Raw genomic sequence first — 20,974 nt, forward strand, 5'->3', positions numbered from 1 at the left:
TGGCGGCAGGAGAGGGCAGAGAGGCTCGCGGTGCCTTCTGAGGGTCTGTCAGGGTGGCTCCTGCAGGACTGATGGAACACAAGCCCTGGGCCTCCTGGGGCTCTGACGGCACGAGTCCACACGGCCACTGCCTCTTGCCCCACCTGCCCCAGTTCACGGCCACTGGGCATTCGCGGGCCACGCCCAGCCCGGGCTGTCCTGAAGCTCTCTCCGGCGTAAGAACACCTGTGGGCGTGTCCAGTCCTCGCAGAAGAGCCATCGGTCCACAACCACACCCCGTGGGTGTCCCCTGGGCCGGGCGGCCTCCTGTAGCTTCTCTCTCAACTCAGTGCAGCTGGGGCTCCGGCGGGGCTGTCCGTCGGAAGGGCGACCACAGAGCCACTTCCCTCTGCGCCACCACCAAGCTGGCCGTTCCCTGCCCCGGCCCCCCGGGCTAGACGGCGCCTGCCTGCGGGTGCTTCCAGGTCCCTCCACCCTGCACCCTCAAACGCAGCCAAGCCTGGGGCAGCAGCCGGCCTGTAAGTCCTCTCTGGGTCTGTGGCCGGACGGGAGGAGAGAAACGTGTGTGTCTCGTAAGCCCGCCTTGGTCCCCACCCTCAGTGAGGCAGGACGGAGGGGTGGCTCGGCATCCCACCCTGCACCCTGGGGTCCGAGGTGGAGAGGGCAACGGCCATCCGAGACCCTGCTCCTGGGTCGTGGTGAAGGAGAGGGGCAGGCCACCAGAACAGCACAGCAGCACACGGAGGACGACCACCCTGCGGTTTCCGCGCGGGGATCACCAAACCCGACTTTTTCACACAGCTCGAGAAGCGCCCTGAGGCTTCCTGGTTCCCGGGGCACAGGAGGTGCCAGGCCTGGGGCTCGGGGTCTGATGCCCGGGGCCCACTGTTTGCTGTGCGTCCTGCAGCGTGGTGTCCGCTGGTCACCTAACGAAGTTTGAAGGAGCTCCCCCATGTTGATGGGTGGCGGGAGGTTTGGGGTTACTGGTGGGGACACAACGCCCCTGTGCAGAACAGCCTGGCGCCCAGGAGGTGCTAAGTCACAGGGTGCTGTCCGCCCACCCAAGCACACTGGGCTCGGAAAAGCAAAGCCCTGCCCGCGCGCCTCTTGGCTTCACTCTGTGGGGTGTGGGAACCCGGGACCCCAGCAGGAAAACCAGGGCTGCTGAGACAGCAGGCCAACCGGGTCTTGGGGACCGGCTTCACCGGCACCCTGGAAGCCTGGGGGCGGATATGCCCTCCCAGATGCAGAGACCTGGAGGGCCCAGGCTCCCTCGGCTGCCCCACTTCGTTCTGCTTTTGGTTTCAGGGGGAGCCCTGCAGCTCGGGGGACACAGGGCAAGGTCTGACGTGGCTTTCCTTGCTCCAGGACAAGCCCTCTTCTCAGTTCAAAGGTGTCCTCCCTGGGCCTGAGATGACCGCAGGGCAAGGGAGGGAGAACAGCGCGCAAGGGGCAGCGGCACGGGGGCGGCCGGCCACCAGGTCTCGCAGGAAGTGGGCAGCGGAGCGGGGCTTCTCCTGCCCCACGCTGCTCCTCCCAGGATGCGCTGGGGGCGGCCGAGGTGTTCCCAAACTTTCAGGATGCCTCTAGCCCAGTTACACCATCGCTCTGAAACGAGCGCCACGCAGCACGGTGCCGCTTCCGCTCACCCCTCGCATTCGTGCGGCCGCGACTCTTGCTGACAGTTCTGCCGAGGAGAGGAACGCCCAGCAGGTGGGTGGGTGCTGCATGTCCAAGAAACCGGGACAGCTCATCAAGCGTGAGTGTTTCACAAGAGCTTTATTTGTGGTCACATCTACGGCTGTCATCTCAGTGTACAAACAGCTCACAGCTGAGTGCAGCGCTTCTAGTACAAGTCATATAAAACCGCGGACACGTGGCATGAAGAGTGCACTTGATAAAAAAATAAATTACACTTTAAAAGCTACTGCAAAGCTTTACACAGATAAAAAGTAAACACAAAATAGTTAGTGAGGTCCTTGTAACTGTCTATCGTATCCAGCTATGAAGATCCAAAGAGCAGGGCTCTGTGCCCGAATGCCTCTCCAGCAAAGAAACCTGGAGCGTGCCTGAGCTGGTGTCCGCACCACGGCAACACAGGGGTCCCCGGACACCACGTCTCAGAGCTGGAGACAAGCACAGCTCCGCACCTGCGACCTCGGCCCAGCCGGCTCGGGGCAAATCTCTGTGAACCAAGCAACATCCCTCATCCTGGAGGCTAACAGGTAGCAGGAGCTTCCCGCTTTCTTCTGACCACTCAGGAGCCACAGCGTCCACATGGTGAGCGCAAAAGAGAACACAAGTGATATGGCAGTGTGTATTATGCACTAGAGGCCTCCAGGTTTCAAGCAACCAAAAGGCTGAGGGCGAGATGCGTCAGAAGTGCGGAGACCTGGCGGCCTTTGGGGACGGGGGCCAGGCCTGCCCCGGCCCACACGTGAGTGAGGGTGCCGGGGCCTCCAGGGCCAGCCCACCCTCGGAGTCCATCTGAACACGGGCCGCGTGCAGCCGGGCCCTCACCAGCCCTGCTCCAGACAAAACTGCCTGCTGGCCCGCCCTCGAGGAGAAGCTGAGGCCCTGGCTTCTCTGGGGCCTGACTCAGAACAAGAGAGCCTTTCCCGTGTCAGTGGCTGCCACACAGCTCTGCTCTCGGAGGTGTTTGCAGTGACCCTGGCGCTGGTCTGAGAGGAGACAGGCAGGGCGGCCAGAGCCGAGACACAGGAGGGCAAGCAGCCAAGATGCAGGGCTGCCCCGGGCTCCACCCTCACCTGCCACAGAACACGTGTGGCCGCGCGCGCGCGCACACACACACACACACACACACACACGTAAAGACAAAAGCCTAGTAGATTAGGAGACACATTCTTAACGAGATTTTTTCTTAAAACAACATCAACATTTTAGACAAGCAGCTAAGGCTACGTCTACATTTATCAAGAGCAAAGGAATCTAATCACTCTGTTGTTCACCAGGGTTTCCTCGAGGGCAGGAATAAAAGGGCGATGAATCCTTCCTGTGTACACAAAGGGGACACTACGACCTCTGTGAGATCCCCGAGAAACAGGATAGTCCACAAGTTCTGAAGAGGAGTCTAGGGGAGAAAACCGACACCTACCCAGCTCATTGTAAGCCCCCAGGGCCAGCTCTCCCTTCCCTGACCTTCCCCGGCCAGGACCTAAAGCCAGCTGATCTGAGCTTCTGCCCTTTCCACTCCCCACCCACCAAGACAGAGGCGGCAGCAGGGTGCCCCCTGCAAACCATCAGAAAGCGCAGACCCTTGCAGACCAACGAGGCAACAGCAAGAGGACACACGCAGCCCCCCCCCAACCTGAGTCCCTAAACCTGCTCACAGCCACAACTCCATCATCCCGGCTCCTAGTGAGTTAGCAGAGCGAAAGCTGGTTCTGGAAAGCCTGGAAAGAAAGTGACACAGAGCTGAGTCTGTGGCTCAAGCAGGCTCCTGTCATTTCTGCTGAACGGCTCTGTCAGCTCAGCTATAAACCCGTCGTCCTGCTCTTTCCAAATACGTGCTCGTCCCTCCTGACTGGATCCAACACGGCCAGGGCTCTCCTGATAGCTACGCTGTCCTACTGCATGGGAGCCTCTCTAGACACAGAGAAACTTCCCACCCAGCCAGCCACCGTTTAGAACAGCTACTGGGCTGTTTCAGCTCATCGGGGGACCAGAGCTGCACTCAGCCGGTCGGGTAGTTCCGGTGAGCAGGAAGACGCTAAGATCTTCTGTCACCAGAAACCGTGCCGAGGGCCAGTGGCCTGCAGGGCTGCCACAGCGAGGTGCCCTCCCCCAGTGTAACCGCCTGTGTCCTGGTCCAGAGTCATCGCACACCTGGCTCCCTGCCAGCATCCTTCCCTGACTCACACCTGCTGCTCCCCCCCCCCCCCCACCTGCCCCATTCTCAGGTCAGCGGAACAGGGTGAACGTTACAGGCGCCCGGGGACAGCACCTGCAGCAGACAGGAAAGGAAAGGTCTACCTGACAGGTTATCTATTCTGTCAGGGCTAATTCATTAAAGTATTAATTTCCATAAGTACCATTCTTGCCAGGACATGAGACAGAATTTCCTTTTACCTTGAGATTCAAATGCACTGTAAGAAAGTCCCTATCAATATTCTGACTGGCAAGAATACAGGTACCTGAAGACACAAAGCTTACGCAATGTTTTCAACAACTTAATTCCAAAATCTAGAAAGCTGCTCTGTGACCAGAAGCACAAGCTTAACCTTCTACCTGCAGGGTCGTCGGTGCGCTGAAAACTCGATGTCCAGTCCAGCACATCCCAGGTCAAGTCCCTGGTTCTAGGTGTCATTAGAGCTGCGAGAAAATCTGTTTGACAATTACGAAGTGGCATGAGCTCCCCCAACGAAATCCACGAGCTTAGGATAACAGCTAAGGGGAGACAGCCAACGAGAAGTGCCAACTGTCTTTCCTTCGGCAGAACTGTTTTGTGAAGAAGTCGTTTCCAATCTCTACGGCCCCCTGGGAACAGCACAAGATTAAGATCCCAGGGCTTTCCAGTCAGACAAGAGTGTGCGTTTGCCTGAGTGTGATTATGTTACAGGGAACCCAGGACCATCCAGAACACGGAGTTTTAAAGATCTGAAAACTGGATGTTCTTTCCTGGTGGACAGCAGACACTAACACTCAATTACGTGCACACCGCAGGGCAGCAGACCAAAACCAAATTCCAGGAGGTAGTTTAACATCAGCCCTCGGTAACAGGGATTCACAACAACTTTACCAACGCGATATCCGGATCACCCTCATTCCCCACAGCAACTGAGGTTTCCTTTACGCAGTCCAAAGTTTTGAAGCTAAAATAGTGCTTCTCTGGGTGCTGAAATTCTTTTCTCTATTTTCTCTAATGAGCATATACTACTTTAACATCCAGAATTTTTTGTACAGGTGGAAAGTAATGAGGAAATTCTAGAGAACCCTTTTTAACTAACACAAAATCCCTAACGTTCTTGCAGTACCTTGCATTTAGTTTCAGACATGAATCCCCTCAACCCGATTCCCTATTTCTATCCTGGCATTTTTTTTCCTTCAGTTTACACCATCTGAATTTATTCAGCTTACATTAAAAGGAAACGGAGCCTACGTCCAAATGGGGACCTGGAAACTACTGTGCTCTCCTTCGCCGCCTGAGCCGACCTCAGCCTTCAACCCCACGCAGCCCAGGGAGCCGTGTGGACGCCTGGAGGTCTCTGCGGCCACCCCACCCCTTCCAGGCCAAAAGCTACAGGACGTGCGTGCGCTCCATGCAGGTGTGCTTCCCAAGGGATGGTTGGGCTGAAAAACTGTGCCGGGCAACTGATTCCTCTGTAATTCTTCTCAAGGTCTATCTTACCTTGATGTAAACTTGGAGTATTAAGATAGCCAGTCCAGCAAAAAGTCAAAAGTATGGGAGACATCCGAAAACCCTCTGTATTCTAAAAACCTCTCTTTAGTAATAATTAATCTACCTCAATTCCTGATTTCCAGGCAATGCACAGAAGGGTACAATTTCTATAGCAGGCATTCACATCAAGGACACTCACCCTGACACCAGAGAGAGAAGTAACCTTCCCAAGGCTGCTGACCACCAGGGACGGCCCACCCAGGGGGGCGTCATGAACAGTCACAACCACTGGGCGGAGCAAAGAGCTCGGAGAAAACCACAGGGAAAGGGATCCCCCGCGGCAGGAATTCACAACTTCAAATGAAATGAAAGTAAAAGATCACAGACGCTCACTTGGGCTAACGTGTAGTGTAATTACGCCCTTCCAGCTGGACGGAAATGTAACTGCTTTTTCACAGAGGTGAAGTCACACCCGGTGAGCTCTTTTACCCACAAGTGCAGAACCAGCTCCAGCAGAAGCGGACTCCAGGACGGACGGCTGGAGGGCCCGGCCTCGGGTCACGGTGAGGAGTGGCCGCCCCTCAGAGCTCTGTTGTCAGCAAACACTTCTGCTTCAAGGTGGCTTCTCCAGCAGAGGTTGGAGCCGAGCTGACAGGAAGAAAGAACACGTTACTCACTTTTTGGAAAATGCAAAGACCATCCAAGGCGGAAGCGACCTGCACTTCTCCCAGGCGCCTCGCGGAGCATGCGGAGAGTAAAGAGGGGTGTGTAGTAGCACTTAACGTAGGCGATTCTGCAGAGGGTCATTTTCTAGATAACTGATGCTTATTCCATCTTGAAATGGAACCTAAAGACATCAATTTCCCCTGCTTCCTTGGATAAAATACACCGAACAGACACCTCATTTCTTGCTGAGCCAGGGCTGTCACAGAACACGGAGGACAGGGCTGTGCCGAGCACCGTGGCAACACGTTCAGCAAGCACCAGGGCCGGGGGTCCTGTGTGTCCTCACGCGGCCCCCGCGGCGGCTCTGAGCCCCGCGCCACCTCCCCTGCTGCGTCAGAGGTGAAACAAGAGTAAGAGTGCGCCGCTTCGCCACAGGGCAAGGGCGTGCACGGAGGTGCAGGCTTCAGGGAGACTGAAAACGATACCGAAGTCCCAAGGCCAGAGGTTAACATCGTCCATGTGCTATCAAGACGTGTGAACGAAACAGCTGTCACTGGAACCCCCCCTTCCGCGTTTCCACTCCACAGAGACGACACTGCCGAATGGATTTTCCTGGTACTTCCCTTCTTGTTCTGGATCCCTGGTTCTCAAAGCGTGGTCCTGGAACTTGTCATAAGTGCAAGTTCTTAGGCCCCGCCCCTGGCCCACTGGCCCAAAGCCTCAGGACAGTCCAGCGCCTGTGCTCTAACAAGCCCTCCAGGCGGGCCCGCCAGCTGCCGTCCGTCCTCACTGTTCTCAACGGGGTGTTTCCACAATGACACACAGGCCTCCCTAATAGTCATCGTCTGCTATAATTACATAAATATTTCCACAGCTCACTATGGGTGTGCTGTATTTTTTTTCTTGTACAATTTGTTTTCTCATTGTAACTGCTTGCTCGGCGTCCAATACTTCGTTTCTAATTTATCCCTAACCAAACGCAACCAGGCTTCTGGTCTCAGGTCCTTTTGTAAAGTTGGGCGCGGGCCACGTGTTGTTCGTTCTCCCTTGGCAATACCCTTCCTGGGGCTCCAAAGCCTCCCCTTCCAATCTGTACAGGAGCCTTCCTAGGCCTGCTTGGAACTTCCCTTCACTCTCCTCCTGGTAAATTCCGGCACCTGTTTCCTGGGTTCCCCGTTTTCTTTCCTGGACAATCACCTTGTTTTGATGGAACACATCCTCCACTTAAGTAGGTTCCTGAGGAAGGCCGCCTTAGAAGCATGTATTTTAGAGAAACTCCACGTTTTAAAATGTCTTCATTTCTTTTTTTTTTTTTTTTTGCCGTGCTGCACGGCTGGCAGGATCTTACCAGGGACTGAACCCGGGCCCTGACAGTGAAAGCACCGAGTCCCAACCACTGGATGGCCAGGCAACTCCCTACAATGTCTTCATTCTAATCTCACACTTCATTGGTAGCTTGGGTACAAAACATGAGGTGAGAAATGATTTTCTTCCAGAATTCTGAAGGCATTGCTCTGTTATCTTCTAGCTTTCAGTAAAGCCTGCTGCCGTTGAGATCACCAGTCCTTTGTATGAACTCTTTCCCCCCTCTCTGAAGACTAACATTCTCTCTTATGTTCTGAAACTTCACGATGTTCCTTGCTGTTGTCTCTTTTCGTTCTGTTACTGGATACTCACTGGGCTCCTTTAATCTAAAAGCTCAAGTGCTTCTGTCCTGGGAAGTCTTGATTTCTTTCTTGGACACTTTATTTACTGTGTTCTTTCTTCTGGACCTCCAATGATTCACATAGTGGACTTCCTAGACCAATCTCCAATTTTCTTTTTTCTCCCAATTCTCAACATTTGTTCTACATTTTGGGGGATTTCCCCAATCTTACCTTCCGTGCATCCTTTGAATTTTATTTTTAACGTGGTTAATAACTTCCAAGAATACTTCATTTTCTGTTCCTTCTTTAATTCCTTGTTATTGCTGCATGGATGCAGTATCTTCTTTCTCACACTGTCACTTCGCAAAGTTTTTGACGCTCACACTCCTTTATCTCCTCCCTGTTTCTTTTTCAAGTTGACCTGCTCTGGTGTTCCCTCAAACATCTGACAATCGTTGGCTCTGCTCACATTTAAGAGGGAAGCAGCATGCTCACACTTGAGCACGAAGCGCTGGAACGCTGTCTGAAAGCTCTGCACGTGTGGGCAAAATCCACTAACTACGGGCTTCCAAGTCGAGGTACCAGATTTCCTGCGATCCACAAATGTCAGTCTCTCTGGGCCTTTTTCTTCGCTCGGTCAGGTTCTCTAGAGAGCAATCCTCTGAATTTCTCACCTGAGACGTTTATACGTGGCCCACAGCATTCTGGAGGCTGGAAACAGAAGGAAGGCTGGGGGTCTCACCCCTTGGCGTGTGGACACTGAGTTAACTCCCCCCGCCCAGGTCAGGGCCTTCCTCCCAACAGGGCCCCCAGACCCAGGGCCCTGCCCGCCCAGCTCCTCCAGAGGGGAGCCTCCAGAATGAGGCCGGCATCGGCAGGGCGGGAAGGGGGAGTGTATGAAGGGGCACATTCGCAGCCCCACCTCGGACCCACCTTCCCAACACTTGGTGCCTCAGCTCCTAAGCCAGCCCGGGTGCTAGCGCATGGACTGGCTTCGTATTTTCCCAGTTTCCACCCCCTCCCCTTTTCAGGCTTAGATCTCAGCTTTCTCCTCTCTGCCAAGCTGGTTACCACTTATCTGTCATTTACCTGCTCCTAAAACTTGCTCGGTAATCTCAACTGCTGCTGTTTCCTCTCCTGTTCTTTTGTTTTTATTTTTTTGGGTTACGCGGGCCTCTCACTGCTGTGGCCTCTCCCGTTGTGGAGCGCAGGCTCCGGACGCGCAGGCTCAGCGGCCATGGCTCATGGGCCCAGCCGCTCCGCGGCACGTGGGATCTTCCCAGACCGGGGCACGAACCCGTGTCCCCTGCATCAGCAGGCAGACCCTCAACCACTGCGCCACCAGGGAAGCCCTCCTCTCCTGTTAACTTTAAAATAAAATTTACACAGCGCACACCCCAAGTAAACCTGAATCTGTACAGATGCAACCCCATCACCACTCTTTTAAAAACACGCTATTGATTATAACATACATACGCTGAAGTGCACACATCAGGAGTTGTGAGTTGAGGACCCTGTGCACACTGACCACACCTGTGCAATGAGCACACAGAATGAGAAACAGAAAGTCACTAGCACTCTGAAACTAGCCACCTCCAGGGTAACCATTACTTCGGTCTCTGAGAGCTGTGCCTCTTTCCCACCATCATGGGGAGGAGACTCTAAGATGACCCCAATGACCCCCTCCTCCCCCTGAGCACGGCAGGCCCTGTGGTCTTTTCTAACCAATGCAAACGAGCAAAGGTAACAGCAGGATGTCACTCCGCGATTACAGTATACAGATGGCGACCTCTGGCCAGCTGGCAGGCATCCCACCGCCTTCCTAGTTTGCTGGCTCTGCTGAAGTAAAGGCCCCAGGCAAGTAGCGAGGGCAGCGCGGCCTGGAGCCAGCCCTCAGGAGCTGAATTCTGCCAATGGCCATGACTGCAGACCCTCCACATGAAAGCCCAGCTCCAGCCGACTCCCTGAGTGGAGCCTGGGGGAGAGCCGCAGCAGAGGGCACAGCTAGGCTGTACCAGACCCCTGGCCTGCAGGGAATGTGTGGTGTCTGTTACAGATCAATAAATACCTCATGTAACTGTGTGTGCGCGACTCATCTATCTCTCTACCGCAGTTACAGTTCGGTAGTTTTCACTGCTCTAGTCCAGTATTTATCTAGTTAACTGCCAGTGGGCTTTTAAAAAGTCTTCAGCTTGGGCTACGATGAACACAGCTGCTGTGAACATTCCTGTACATGCCTTCTGATGGACACATATGTGTATTTCTATTGGGTACGCATGTAAACGTATTTTCAGCTTTCGTAGATACAGCCAAATCTATGTCCAACACGGTTATTTCAATTTACAGTTTCAGTTGCCCCATAACTTCACCAATACTTGGTACTATGTGTATTTTCACTTGAGCCATTCTAGGTGTATGCAGTGGTATCACATAGTGGTCTGAATTTGCATTTCTCAATAAATTGTCAAGATGGGCCACCTGGACACCCTCTTGTGAACTGCCTATTCAACTCTTTTGCCAATTCTTCTATTGAGCTCTCTTTTTCTTATTGATTCACAAGAGTTCTTTATATATTCTGGAGATGAGTTCTTTGTGAGAGAGACACGGACAGAGTCAGAGGGAGGGGGAAGTGGGGTTGTCTTCTCCACTGTGTGGCTTCCTTTTTGAGTGCTTGAAATAATATCTTCCGATGAATAGGAGTTTTTTTTTTTAATTTTAAAAATTTATTTATTTATTTATTTATGGCTGTGTTGGGTCTTCGTTGCTGCATGCAGGCCTTCTCTAGCTGCAGTGAGCAGGGGCCCCTCTTCCTTGCGGTATGCGGGCTTCTCATTGCAGTGGCTTCTCTTGTTGCAGAGCACGGGCTCTAGGAGCGCAGGCTTCAGTAGTTGTGGCATGTGGGCCCAGTAGTTGAGGCTCATGGGCTCTAGAGCACAGGCTCAGCAGTTGTGGCACACGGGCTTAGTTGCCCTGTGGCATGTGGGATCTTTCTGGACCAGGGCTTGAACCCATGCCTCCTGCATTGGCAGGCGGACTCTCAACCGCTGCGCCACCAGGGAAGTCCCTGAATAGGAGTTTTGGACAAAATCCAAGTTATCAATTTTTCCTGTATGATTGAAGCTTTTTGTGACCTGTTTAAAAAATCTTTGCCTATTTCAAGGCCACAGGATGTTCACTTATATTTTCTTCTAAAAGCTTTATTATTGGACATTTCATATTTAGATTTGCAATCCACCTACAGTAGATTTTGGTGTGTAGTATGAGGTTGGGTCAAGATTTTTTCCCACCAAGGATATTTAACTTGTTGGGCTGATTTACTGAAAGACTGCTCTTTCCTTTCAGCATTGTACTATCATTTTTCATAAATCAGGTAACTATACTTGTGTGATTTGTTTCTGGACTCAACTGTTTCACTGATTCACTGGCCATGTTTTCCTTACTGAGATACTGACATATTATATTAGTTTCAGGTGTACTACCTGTCATCTTTGATCTAATTCCTTTATGACTACTTTGCTTTGGGAAGGAATGGAGACAAGCTCTGATGTCATCTGTAACTTCTCATTTGGAAGTCCTTACGAACTCGCATTTTACTGTGTGAACTCAATTACGAAGAATTATCACCTGGCCCTCTGCACACAATCCCTATGTTTGCAGTGGGAACTACCAGTCATACAGATGTTTAGGAAAATAGGCCCCATGTCTGTCCTGTTCACGCCTACCTTCAGTGCCGGACACAAGCAACGCCTGGTACCTAACAGACAGTAAGTGTTTGCTGAGTGAACAATTATATTAAAGACTATGGAGATAAGACAACAATTTTAAAATGAAACTATGAATTTCTCTCAAGTTAATTATCTCTAATAACTTTTCTGTTATAATCAGGGATTTTGTTCTCTAAAGCATCTACTTCAACCAACCCGCCTTCTCAACACCAGGAGGATGTGAGAAACAGTAGACATACCAGGAAGACGTCTGAGGTGAGAAATGAGGCAATTATAGATCTTCTGTAAAACAGGCACAGTCTTGATCCTAACAATTAAAAGTTGAAGAACTACATGCTGAACAAAAGCTCTGTCTGTGGCAAGTGATATGCTAAAATAAGCTTGCGGTAAAAGCTACATCAGAGCCCTCACTTTGGGAATTCCCTACCCCACCCTTATCTGAGCCTCTTCCGCTGTATTCATGGACAACCTAACAGTAAAGCATGACAGGAAAAGACGTAAATCAATTTTAAAACAAATACAAAGTTTTAAAGATAAACCTGCTCATATCTTTATCTAATAAAGACTTCATAAAAAAAGAAAGTAAGGTCTACTTCATAATTTTGTAGAAGATTGCTACTGACAAGAAAAAAGAAAAAAACACTACTCTAATAATCACAGAAAAGATTTATTCAGTTTCAATTCAGTTCAACTAGAGAAGAATTGACATTATCGCTTTAAGTACAATTAATTTCGTTATATTTTCCTCTTAACAGAGGCCTGAGAACTGCAACTGAGAAAAGACTCCTCACCTGGTCACAGCATCCACGAAGAACGGCGCTGGGGGAGAGATGAGGGAGAGCACACCTCTGTTGCCAGGCCCCTCCTTCCCGGCCGGCGAGAGCCCGCTGTCTCCTGCAAGCCCGTTAGGAAGGGCAGCACTCTGCTGAGGGAAACACGCGGGCCGTCTGAGCGGAGGTGACCACACCTGCCCCGCAGCCAGCACTCAGCCCCGCGTCATCTTCTCCAGTGACGACGGTGATGAGAAGGGTGATGTTCACCGTGACAGCTGCTTTGTTTTTCTACCATCCTTCACATCAGACTTATATTTTTGTTTTTGTCAGCACCCTTAAGTATTTACAAACAGAAAAATTAAACCTCTAGTTTGAAGCCAGTAGGTTCAATCAGTAGAGATCTGATGATGACCCCGTGTTTTCAAGGAAAAATAAGAACCTGGTATTCCTTCAGGCCTCATTCTGAAAGGGTAATGGAAAGAAAAATTGCAAATATCATTAACTTACTGGCACAATCCAACGGGGTGTGATCGTGGATATGGAAGATACCTGAAAAAAATTGTACATGTATATTTATTTTTAGGGAAGACTGACTTATTTTCATAATTATACTCATAATGCTTTCTTCTACTATGAAATGCACTGGGGTGGGGGGCAGGGAGCAGGTCTTAATGGTGCCCTTGAGCTGACACGGACTTCTGAACCCAAGGTCCTTTTCTACAGCACACACACCATGTGTCACCACTTAAGAAACTGTCATAATCTCGAGAACCTCTTTAATCTAAAAACTTACTACTCCCGGAATGCTACTAATGCTACTACTACTTTCAGGTCATTCACTAGGACTGTCCCCAACCCCTAGCATCCAACTTAAGATTTATTTTCTGAAACTTCATTTCGGTCCGTTACAAACAATCACAGCCTTCTTGGTAGCATGCTGCACAGCAGACTGTGGCTAACTCAAATGAAGACAGAAGAAAGCTCTGTCCAGCTACAGGCCATTTTCTAACTCTGACTGGAGGAGAGAGCAATGAAAACACCCACGCTGCTCCTGACTCACAGGGCCTCTGCTATATTCTTGTTAAGGTTTAATTTTCTGTATCTTACTTCTGCATGTAGAATTGTAATCTAATGAACTCCCGACTCCCTCCTATTTTGTGGAAGCTTAGACTAGTCCTTGCACTGGTGACAGATTCTGGCAAGAAAAAATTACTGTAAGTCCAGGTTTTAGTAATCTAGGTAACCAACAAGAGAATAAAAATACAAAATATGACTTTCCCACCAGTATTAAGAAAGTGCACTTCTAACCACAGAAAATAAAAGAGAGAGAAAAAAGAAATATGGTAAAAGTAAACAAAAATGGTTTGGCAGAAACAAGTCCTATAATAACCATAATTACAGTAAATATAAATGGATTTAAACTCAATCAGAAGATACAGACTCTCGAATAAGATTTTAAAAACAAGACCCAGCAAAACGCTGAAAGGTCCACTTAAAACCAACAGATACAAAAAGGTTGAAAATAAAATGACAGAAAATTTATACATAAAGTGATTCAAACTTAAAGCTAGGGTGTCAATTTTTTACCAGTCAAAAGGGAAATAAAGAGAGGGAAAAAAAGGGCGAAGAAGGACACTTTAAAGTGCTAAAAGGAGCTCAGAAAGTATAATTACCATCAACATGTATGCATCTCACAGCCTATCTTCAAAATATACAAAAAACTGGAAGATCCAACAATAGGTAAGAAATGGATTAATCAATAACTGCAGACAGAGATACTAAAGACACCCCAGAAACTGACAGAATATTTGAATCAGCAGATTGGCTACTGAAAGAATTCATCAAGTTTGCCAGACACAAAATTAACTTATGAATTCAACAGTAAAAAAATTAAATACCATTCACAATATCAACAAAACTATGAAGTATTTAGGAGTTAACCTAATGAAGAATAGAGAAGACTTACAGAGAACATTTAGAGACTCTGTATTTTCTGTTAGGTTAAATCCTAAATTCTTTAAATATAATGGGGAAAAAAATCTCAATAGCAAAAAAACATGAAGGATCTGGAAATAACAAAAATAGGAAAATATAAAACTTACATTGGGGAGACTGTAACTACAAAACTTCTAGGAGAAATAGGAAATCATGGATGAGAAAAACATATCGTACTCTTGGCTAAGATGAATTATCACAAATATATCAGTTCTTTCCACAAGTTAATTTATGAATTTAACGTAATTACAAATAAAAATTCAAAGGCTTTCAGAGGGAGTGAGACTTGACACAGTTATTCTAAAAATCATCTGAAAGAATTAACAAGCACAAACAGCAAAACACCTGCATAATGATGCTGGACTGGCCTCAACATGTATCAAAATCACTTAGAAAGTTATTAGAGGGCTTCTCTGGTGGCTCAGTGGTTAAGAATACGCCTGCCAATGCAGGGGACACGGGTTCGAGTCCTGGTCCAGGAAGATCCCACCTGCTGCAAAGCAACAAAGCCCGTGCACCACAACTATTGAGCCTGCGCTCTAGAGGTCGCGAGCCACAACTACTGAGCCCGCATGCCACAACTACTGAGCCTGCGCTCTAGAGCCCGTGAGCCACAACTACTGAGCCTGTGCTCTAGGGCCCGTGTGCCACAACTACTGAGCCTGCATGCCACAACTACTGAAGCCCATGCACCTAGAGCCCGTGCTCCACAAGAGAAGCCTCCGCAATGAGAAGCCTGCGCCCCGCAACTGAGAGTAGCCCCCACTCGCCGCAACTAGAGCAAGCCTGTGCGCAGCAACGAAGACCCAACGCAGCCAAAAAAAAATTATTAGAAGAGTATTACAGTTCTAACAACAGAAAAATCAGTAAGTGTAATAGAATAGATAGCTCATATGTAGAATCTAAAATGCATCATAGTCTACATTTTTATTTAAAACATTCTAAATTTGTAGGGAAGGAAAAATATATTAGTGATAAAAAAATGTCTTTAATCAAATTGATTTTCATCACTGTGTTACCCCCACCTGTGAGACAGCATAAACAAGCAGTAAGTGTTCTGAGTTGGGCCCGAAGGACTCCTTCTCCAGGCTTCAGGCCATCTTGCATTGGCCTTAGAAGTTACCTCTTTCATCTGGTTAAAGGATTATTGCAGCCCGATATTGCCAACATCCCTTTCATTTTCTGCTTGCTCACCTGGTAAAGTCTCTTGTGATTATGGCCCTAAGCTGGTGGTTCCCGGCCCACACCCAACCATCACTGGGAACGTGTCAGAAATGCAGCTTCTTGGGCCCCAGACCACATGCACCATATCCAAAAGCCCGAGAGTGGAGGTCAGCAATCTGTGCTTTCCTACTCTTTCCAGTGATGCAGACACACACCTGAGTGAGGGCTGGTGACCTACGCAAACATCAGGGGAAGGACTGCCCTCACTTGCAAGCCTTCAAGTGACCCCTACGGCAACTCCTGCCACGCCACTCACAAGGCACTAAATGCACTATCTGTGTACCTTTCACCCCAGTATGTCTCTGGAGGGAAGTGACTGCTTCTTCTTTGTATTATGGTCACAGTACTTAACACGGTATCTCCCAAACTCAAATAATGATCAATATGTTTAACGCCAACCACTCTTATGCTCCCACCATTCTGTAAATGTTTTTAACAACTGGAGGTCTTACTGTCTGAACTCTTCAGAAGCTGGTTTACCCCCACATGTCCCTCTCACACTACTTAACAGGGTGCTGAATTACAAAGAGGCTTGGCAACATGTGGTTGCTGTCCAGTGACACACAGATTCAAGAGGGCAGAACTTCCCTATAGAAAAGGCAATGCTAGGTGGTTACCGAAATATAAACACTTACTAAATGAAAAGTTTTACTAAACTGCAGAAAAGGCAAGAACTGGAATCTACTGGGAACATTTTCAAACAGAAATACCTTTCCATCCTGCTGTTTTAAAGCCTATATTTACCTGAGGTGTGGTTGTGTGGTCAATGAGATTCTCAGTTAGAGATAAAAGCAAGGCATCCAATTCATCTGTAGCATCCTACAGAAGACAAGATACATGGATGTTAAATGACCCATTAGTCACCAGAGTAGATTTTTTCCATATCCTCTCAATGTATAATTTGGACCCAGGCCTGGATGGTGTTAACCTTTAAACGAAGGGGACCCTCAGGAATCATGATTATTAGTGATTCCACTTTTGTTTGGAGGGGAACCTAGACTACAGTCAGAGCTTTAAAAAGCTAAAGTGTCATGTGAATTTTCATACAACTATTCCTTCTGGTGAGACAAAACTTGTGTAGGGTTAGGACCGTCCCGGCTCTCAGTTCTTAAACCAGATGGCAGAGGCTAAAGGTTCAGCCCAGGAGACGATGACTAAGGACACGCCTGCACTTGGAATGCTTCTTTATCCACATGGATGATTCACTGTTCACAAAGAGTATAACATAAGCCCCCCCATAAATGTTAATACTTTTCTCTAATTAGTATTTGAAGCACCTTATAGAAACAGAGTTCTGTACTGCAGTGTGTGTGTGTTTCTGGGCACAGGAAGAATTTTAAAAGGATAACAGATAAAATTCCAGTCTGGAAATAAGAGAAGTAAGTATCCAGGGTGTAGTCCATAACAAAAAAGGCCCTTCATTTATATATTTCTGCCTGTCTTCAGGCCACCGTGTGTGTTTCCTGTTCGATGTCAACTGAATTTTAATCGCATATATGAAAACCTGCCTGTCTCCTCCCACACCCCCTCCCCCTCCACCCCCTCATACCCTGTGACCTGAGTGGGCTCCCCAGGTGGCCTGTGCGTATCTCTACCACAACGTAACAAAATTCTCTCTCCAACTGTGCTGGAAGCAGTTTGAAAGAAGAGGCCATGTTTCACTCATTTTTGAATTTTCAAAGCCTATCAAGCTGTCTGGTACAATATGCAATAAATCTTCGGGCTAACTGTCCTTCTCTGTTCCAAAAACATCTCGGGTTCCACCTAACGATTTTCAGTGATCGGAGATGTCAGTGTATCTTTTTAGAATTTTAATTAGCAGAAAGGAATCTCCTGATTAAAGGTACTTTAGGTTGAGCTTTTTTTTTTTTAAACCCCTAAGCCTGAAAAACTATACACCTGAATATTAACTACACACTGTCTTTGGGTAGTGGGAATCAGGTGATTTCTAATGTGTTGTTTTCATGAAATATTTGGTAAACTTCTACAATAAATGTGGTTGCACTATAAAAGAACAAATGGTAAATGTTCATCTACAAAAATAATTTTTTGTTTAACTTGCAAATTAAAGCGTTCAGTGGGCATGAGCTGGGTCTCTGTGACTTGTGACCTGCTAAGACTGTACGGCCGATGGATAGAGGAGAGGCAGAATTTGAGACAAGCTGGTTATGTTACAAACACAATCAGTGTCAGAAAGTCAATTTCGATCCATCAATATTTATTTAGTGCCTGTTATGTGTCATGTGAAGTCTGAGACACTAGGGTAGCATAGCCCGAATCCAAAACCCAAAAACACCGAGACCCCCTAAAAACAAAACTACCAACAAATACCTCAAAAATGGAGAAGAAACCCTGAGCTGCTCTTGGGAGGGATGTGACAATTGGATTCTCCCTAGAGAAGTGAGGCTCAACGCTCTTCTCACGGCTGACGTTCTGGTGGCCGTCAGAGATCACCAGGTGTCCTGTACAACCAGGATTCAAGGCAAGGGAGTCTCTGTGGAGCAACCTTGAAAGTGGAAGGAATCGTTACCTTTAGAGCAGGCCCATTTTCTGCAGGTGTGGTTCGCGTCGGAATGAGAGACCCTCCAGGGCCGGGCACGGAGTTCTCATTTAACTCAGCACTAGGAAGACAAAGGCGGGTTCGTGTCACGGATGACCGATGCAGGAGCAACAGGCAGTGTGCTGAAGGAGGAGGCTTGGGGAAGCAGGGTAACCACCCCACACGGAAGGAAGAGACAGCGGGGGGTGGGGGGGGCAGACAGTGGTCCGCGCTGCCCCACACGCCTCCGTGAACCCCTCCCCACCCATTGCATAACAGGTTTGCAACCAGGTCAGACCCGTTCACTAGTGCTTTGCTTCGCTCCTGAAGCTCAATGAAATGACAGAAAAGATTTCTTTTTAACAAAAGAATAAACTCATAAAACTTCAGAACCAATAAAGGATGTCAGTGGTAGCTCACGAGCTTTGAGGAAATGCCGAAAACCGTGAAACACACAGTACAAGAGGTGATTTCAGGGTTATGGGCAGATTAGATGCTACAGTCTGCTCCAAAGAGCAACCGATCTAGAGAAATCATGTAAAAGACTAGGCAGATACACAAAACAAGACAGACAGATACATGAAGAAGACAGATCAGGAACGGGACAGCTCAGTGACACGGAACACCTGAGGTGCGGAGAACGAGGCAGGAAGCCCCTGCAGGAGGCGGGTGGGAGCACACTCTGCGGCACGGGGCAGCGGCCCACCTCCAGGGCTCCAGACGCGGCGGCGGGATCGGCCCGGGAGAGGATACCAGCAGGAAGGACAAGGATGTCAACCCCAGGTGAGGATCACAAGAACAGGCAGCCTCGACGCCAGGGAGGAGACGGGGAAGCCAAGAGACCGCCACCCACCAGGATGACACACCTGGCAGGGACCCCAGTCCTCTCCAGCATCACTGGAAAGCATGCAAGTGACAGGAGCAGTGCCCGTCCAATCCCACAGGGAGACTGAGAAAAAACAAGAGGCAAATCCTAGATGGAAAAGTCAGCCTCGGGAGCTAGACGGAAGCTAGGACTACTGCAGCCACAGCACCGAGGCACACAGAGGCAGAGAGATGAAAAGTAAGAAGGAATAGTTACGAGAGACAGAGAAGAGATCGGAGCATTTCAGCTAATGTCTAATGGATGCTGGATATTCACAAAAATAAGGGCTTATGACTTTCCAGAACTAAAAAAAAGACATAGGTCTTCAGATTGAAACACCACCTTGAATACTAACAAGAATGAAAAATAAAACTATACTTAGATGCACAGTAATGAACATGCAGAAATCTCAAGAATAAGCAGTGAAAAACCTAAAAGCTACCAGAGAGAAAAGATAACTTTGTGCTCCAAAGAAAAGAAACAGCTGAGACTAAAGGAGTGAGCCCCGAAAGGAGTGAAATACATTTCACAATGAGGTCTCCCAACCCCTCAACAAGAGATTAGTCCTGCTTTTCTACACGCTAATAACAAACTATCAGAAAGAGAAATCAAAAAAACAACCCTGTCTAAAACTGCATCAAAAAGAATAAAATACCTAGGAATAAACTTAACCAAGGAGGCAAAAGACCTATACTCTGAAAACTAAACTCTGAAAACATTGACAAAGAAATCTCAAGATAATACAAAGAAATGGAAAGATATCCCATGTTCATGTATTAGAAGAATTAATCTTGTTAAAATGTCCATACTACCCAAAACAATCTACAGATTTAATGTAATCCCTATCAAACTTCCTATCAGACATTTTTCACAGAACAGGAACAAATAATCGTAAAATTTATATGGAAACACAAAGGACCCCGATTGCCAAAGCAATCTTGAGAAAAAAGAATAAAGCTGGAGGTATCACACTCCCTGACTTCAAACTATACTACAAAGCTACAGTAATCAAAACAGGCTGGTAGGGCTTCCCTGGTGGCGCAGTGGTTGAGAGTCCACCTGTCAATGCAGGGGACACGGGTTCGTGCCCCGGTCCGGCTAGGCCCGTGAGCCATGGCCACTGAAACTGCGCGTCCGGAGCCTGTGCTCTGCAACGGGAGAGGCAACGGCAGTGAGAGGCCCGCGTACCGCAAAAAAAAAAAAAAAAAAAAAAACAGGCTGGTACTGGCACAAAAACAGACACATAGATCAATGGAACAGAATACAGAGCCCAGAGATAAACCCATGCACTTAGGGTCAATTAATCCACAACAAAGGAAGCAAGAATATACACTGGGGAAAAGACAGCCTCTTCAGTAAATGGTTCTCAGAAAACTGGGCACCTACATGTAAAAGAATGAAATTAGAACACTTTCTCATACCATATACAAAAATAAACTCAAAATGGATAAAAGACCTAAATGTAAGACCAGAAACCATAAAACCAATAGAAAACAAAGGTAGAACACTCTTTGATATAAATCATAGCGATATTGTTTTTGGATCTGTCTCCTAAGGCAAAGGAAACAAAAGCAAAACTAAACAAATGGGGCCTAATTAAACTTAAAGGCTTTTGAACAGCAAAGGAAACCACTGAAAAAATGAAAAGATGGCCTACAGAATGGGAGAAAATGTTTGCAAATGATATGACCAGTAAGAGATTAATATCTAAAATACATAAATAGCTCATACAACTCAATATTAAAAAAATAAACAAACCAATTAAAAGTGGGCAGAAGACCTGGATAGGCATTTTTCCAAAGAACACATACAGATGGCCAATAGGCACATGAAAAGATGCTCAACATCGCTCATCATCAGGGAGATGCAAATCAAAACAATGAGGTATCACCTCACACCTGTCAGAATGGCTATGGTCAAAAAGAGCAAAAATGACAAATGTTGGTGAGGATGTGGAGAAAAGGGAACCCTTGTGCTCTGCTGGTGGGAATATAAATTGGTGCAGCCACTATGGAAAACAGTATGGAGGTTCCTCAAAAAAACTAAAAATAGAATTACTATACAGTCCAGCAATTCTACTGTATTTCTGATATACATCTGGAGAAAGCAAAAATACTAAATCAAAAAGATACACGCTCCCCAATGCTTACAGCAGCATTATTTACAATAGCCAAGATACAAA

At 47.9% G+C, this 20,974-nt stretch overlaps 1 protein-coding gene across 11 annotated transcripts in view; it reads right to left on the reverse strand.

The window, feature by feature from the left end:
* Positions 1–1,760: 1,760 nt before the first annotated feature.
* The window catches only part of EPB41L5 (erythrocyte membrane protein band 4.1 like 5), a 145,001-nt gene continuing 125,787 nt past the window's right edge, over positions 1,761–20,974 (reverse strand). For 4 of the 11 annotated variants that reach the window (XM_032637599.1, XM_032637600.1, XM_032637595.1 and 1 more), the window contains 6 exons: positions 17,919–18,009; positions 16,133–16,207; positions 14,272–14,298; positions 12,677–12,718; positions 12,188–12,321; positions 1,761–6,007 (listed from right to left, as the gene is read on the reverse strand). In XM_032637599.1, coding sequence (XP_032493490.1) covers positions 5,941–6,007; positions 12,188–12,321; positions 12,677–12,718; positions 14,272–14,298; positions 16,133–16,207; positions 17,919–18,009 — 436 coding nt within the window. In that variant the 3' untranslated portion in view covers positions 1,761–5,940. Of the gene's footprint in view, positions 6,008–12,187; positions 12,322–12,341; positions 12,504–12,676; positions 12,719–14,271; positions 14,299–16,132; positions 16,208–17,918; positions 18,010–20,974 lie in introns of those variants that run through there. The other 7 variants (XM_032637605.1, XM_032637598.1, XM_032637604.1 and 4 more) reach the window with 5 other exon arrangements.

The sequence above is a fragment of the Phocoena sinus genome, chromosome 7 (genome assembly GCF_008692025.1).
Source record: "Phocoena sinus isolate mPhoSin1 chromosome 7, mPhoSin1.pri, whole genome shotgun sequence".
Taxonomy (NCBI): Eukaryota; Metazoa; Chordata; class Mammalia; order Artiodactyla; family Phocoenidae; genus Phocoena; species Phocoena sinus.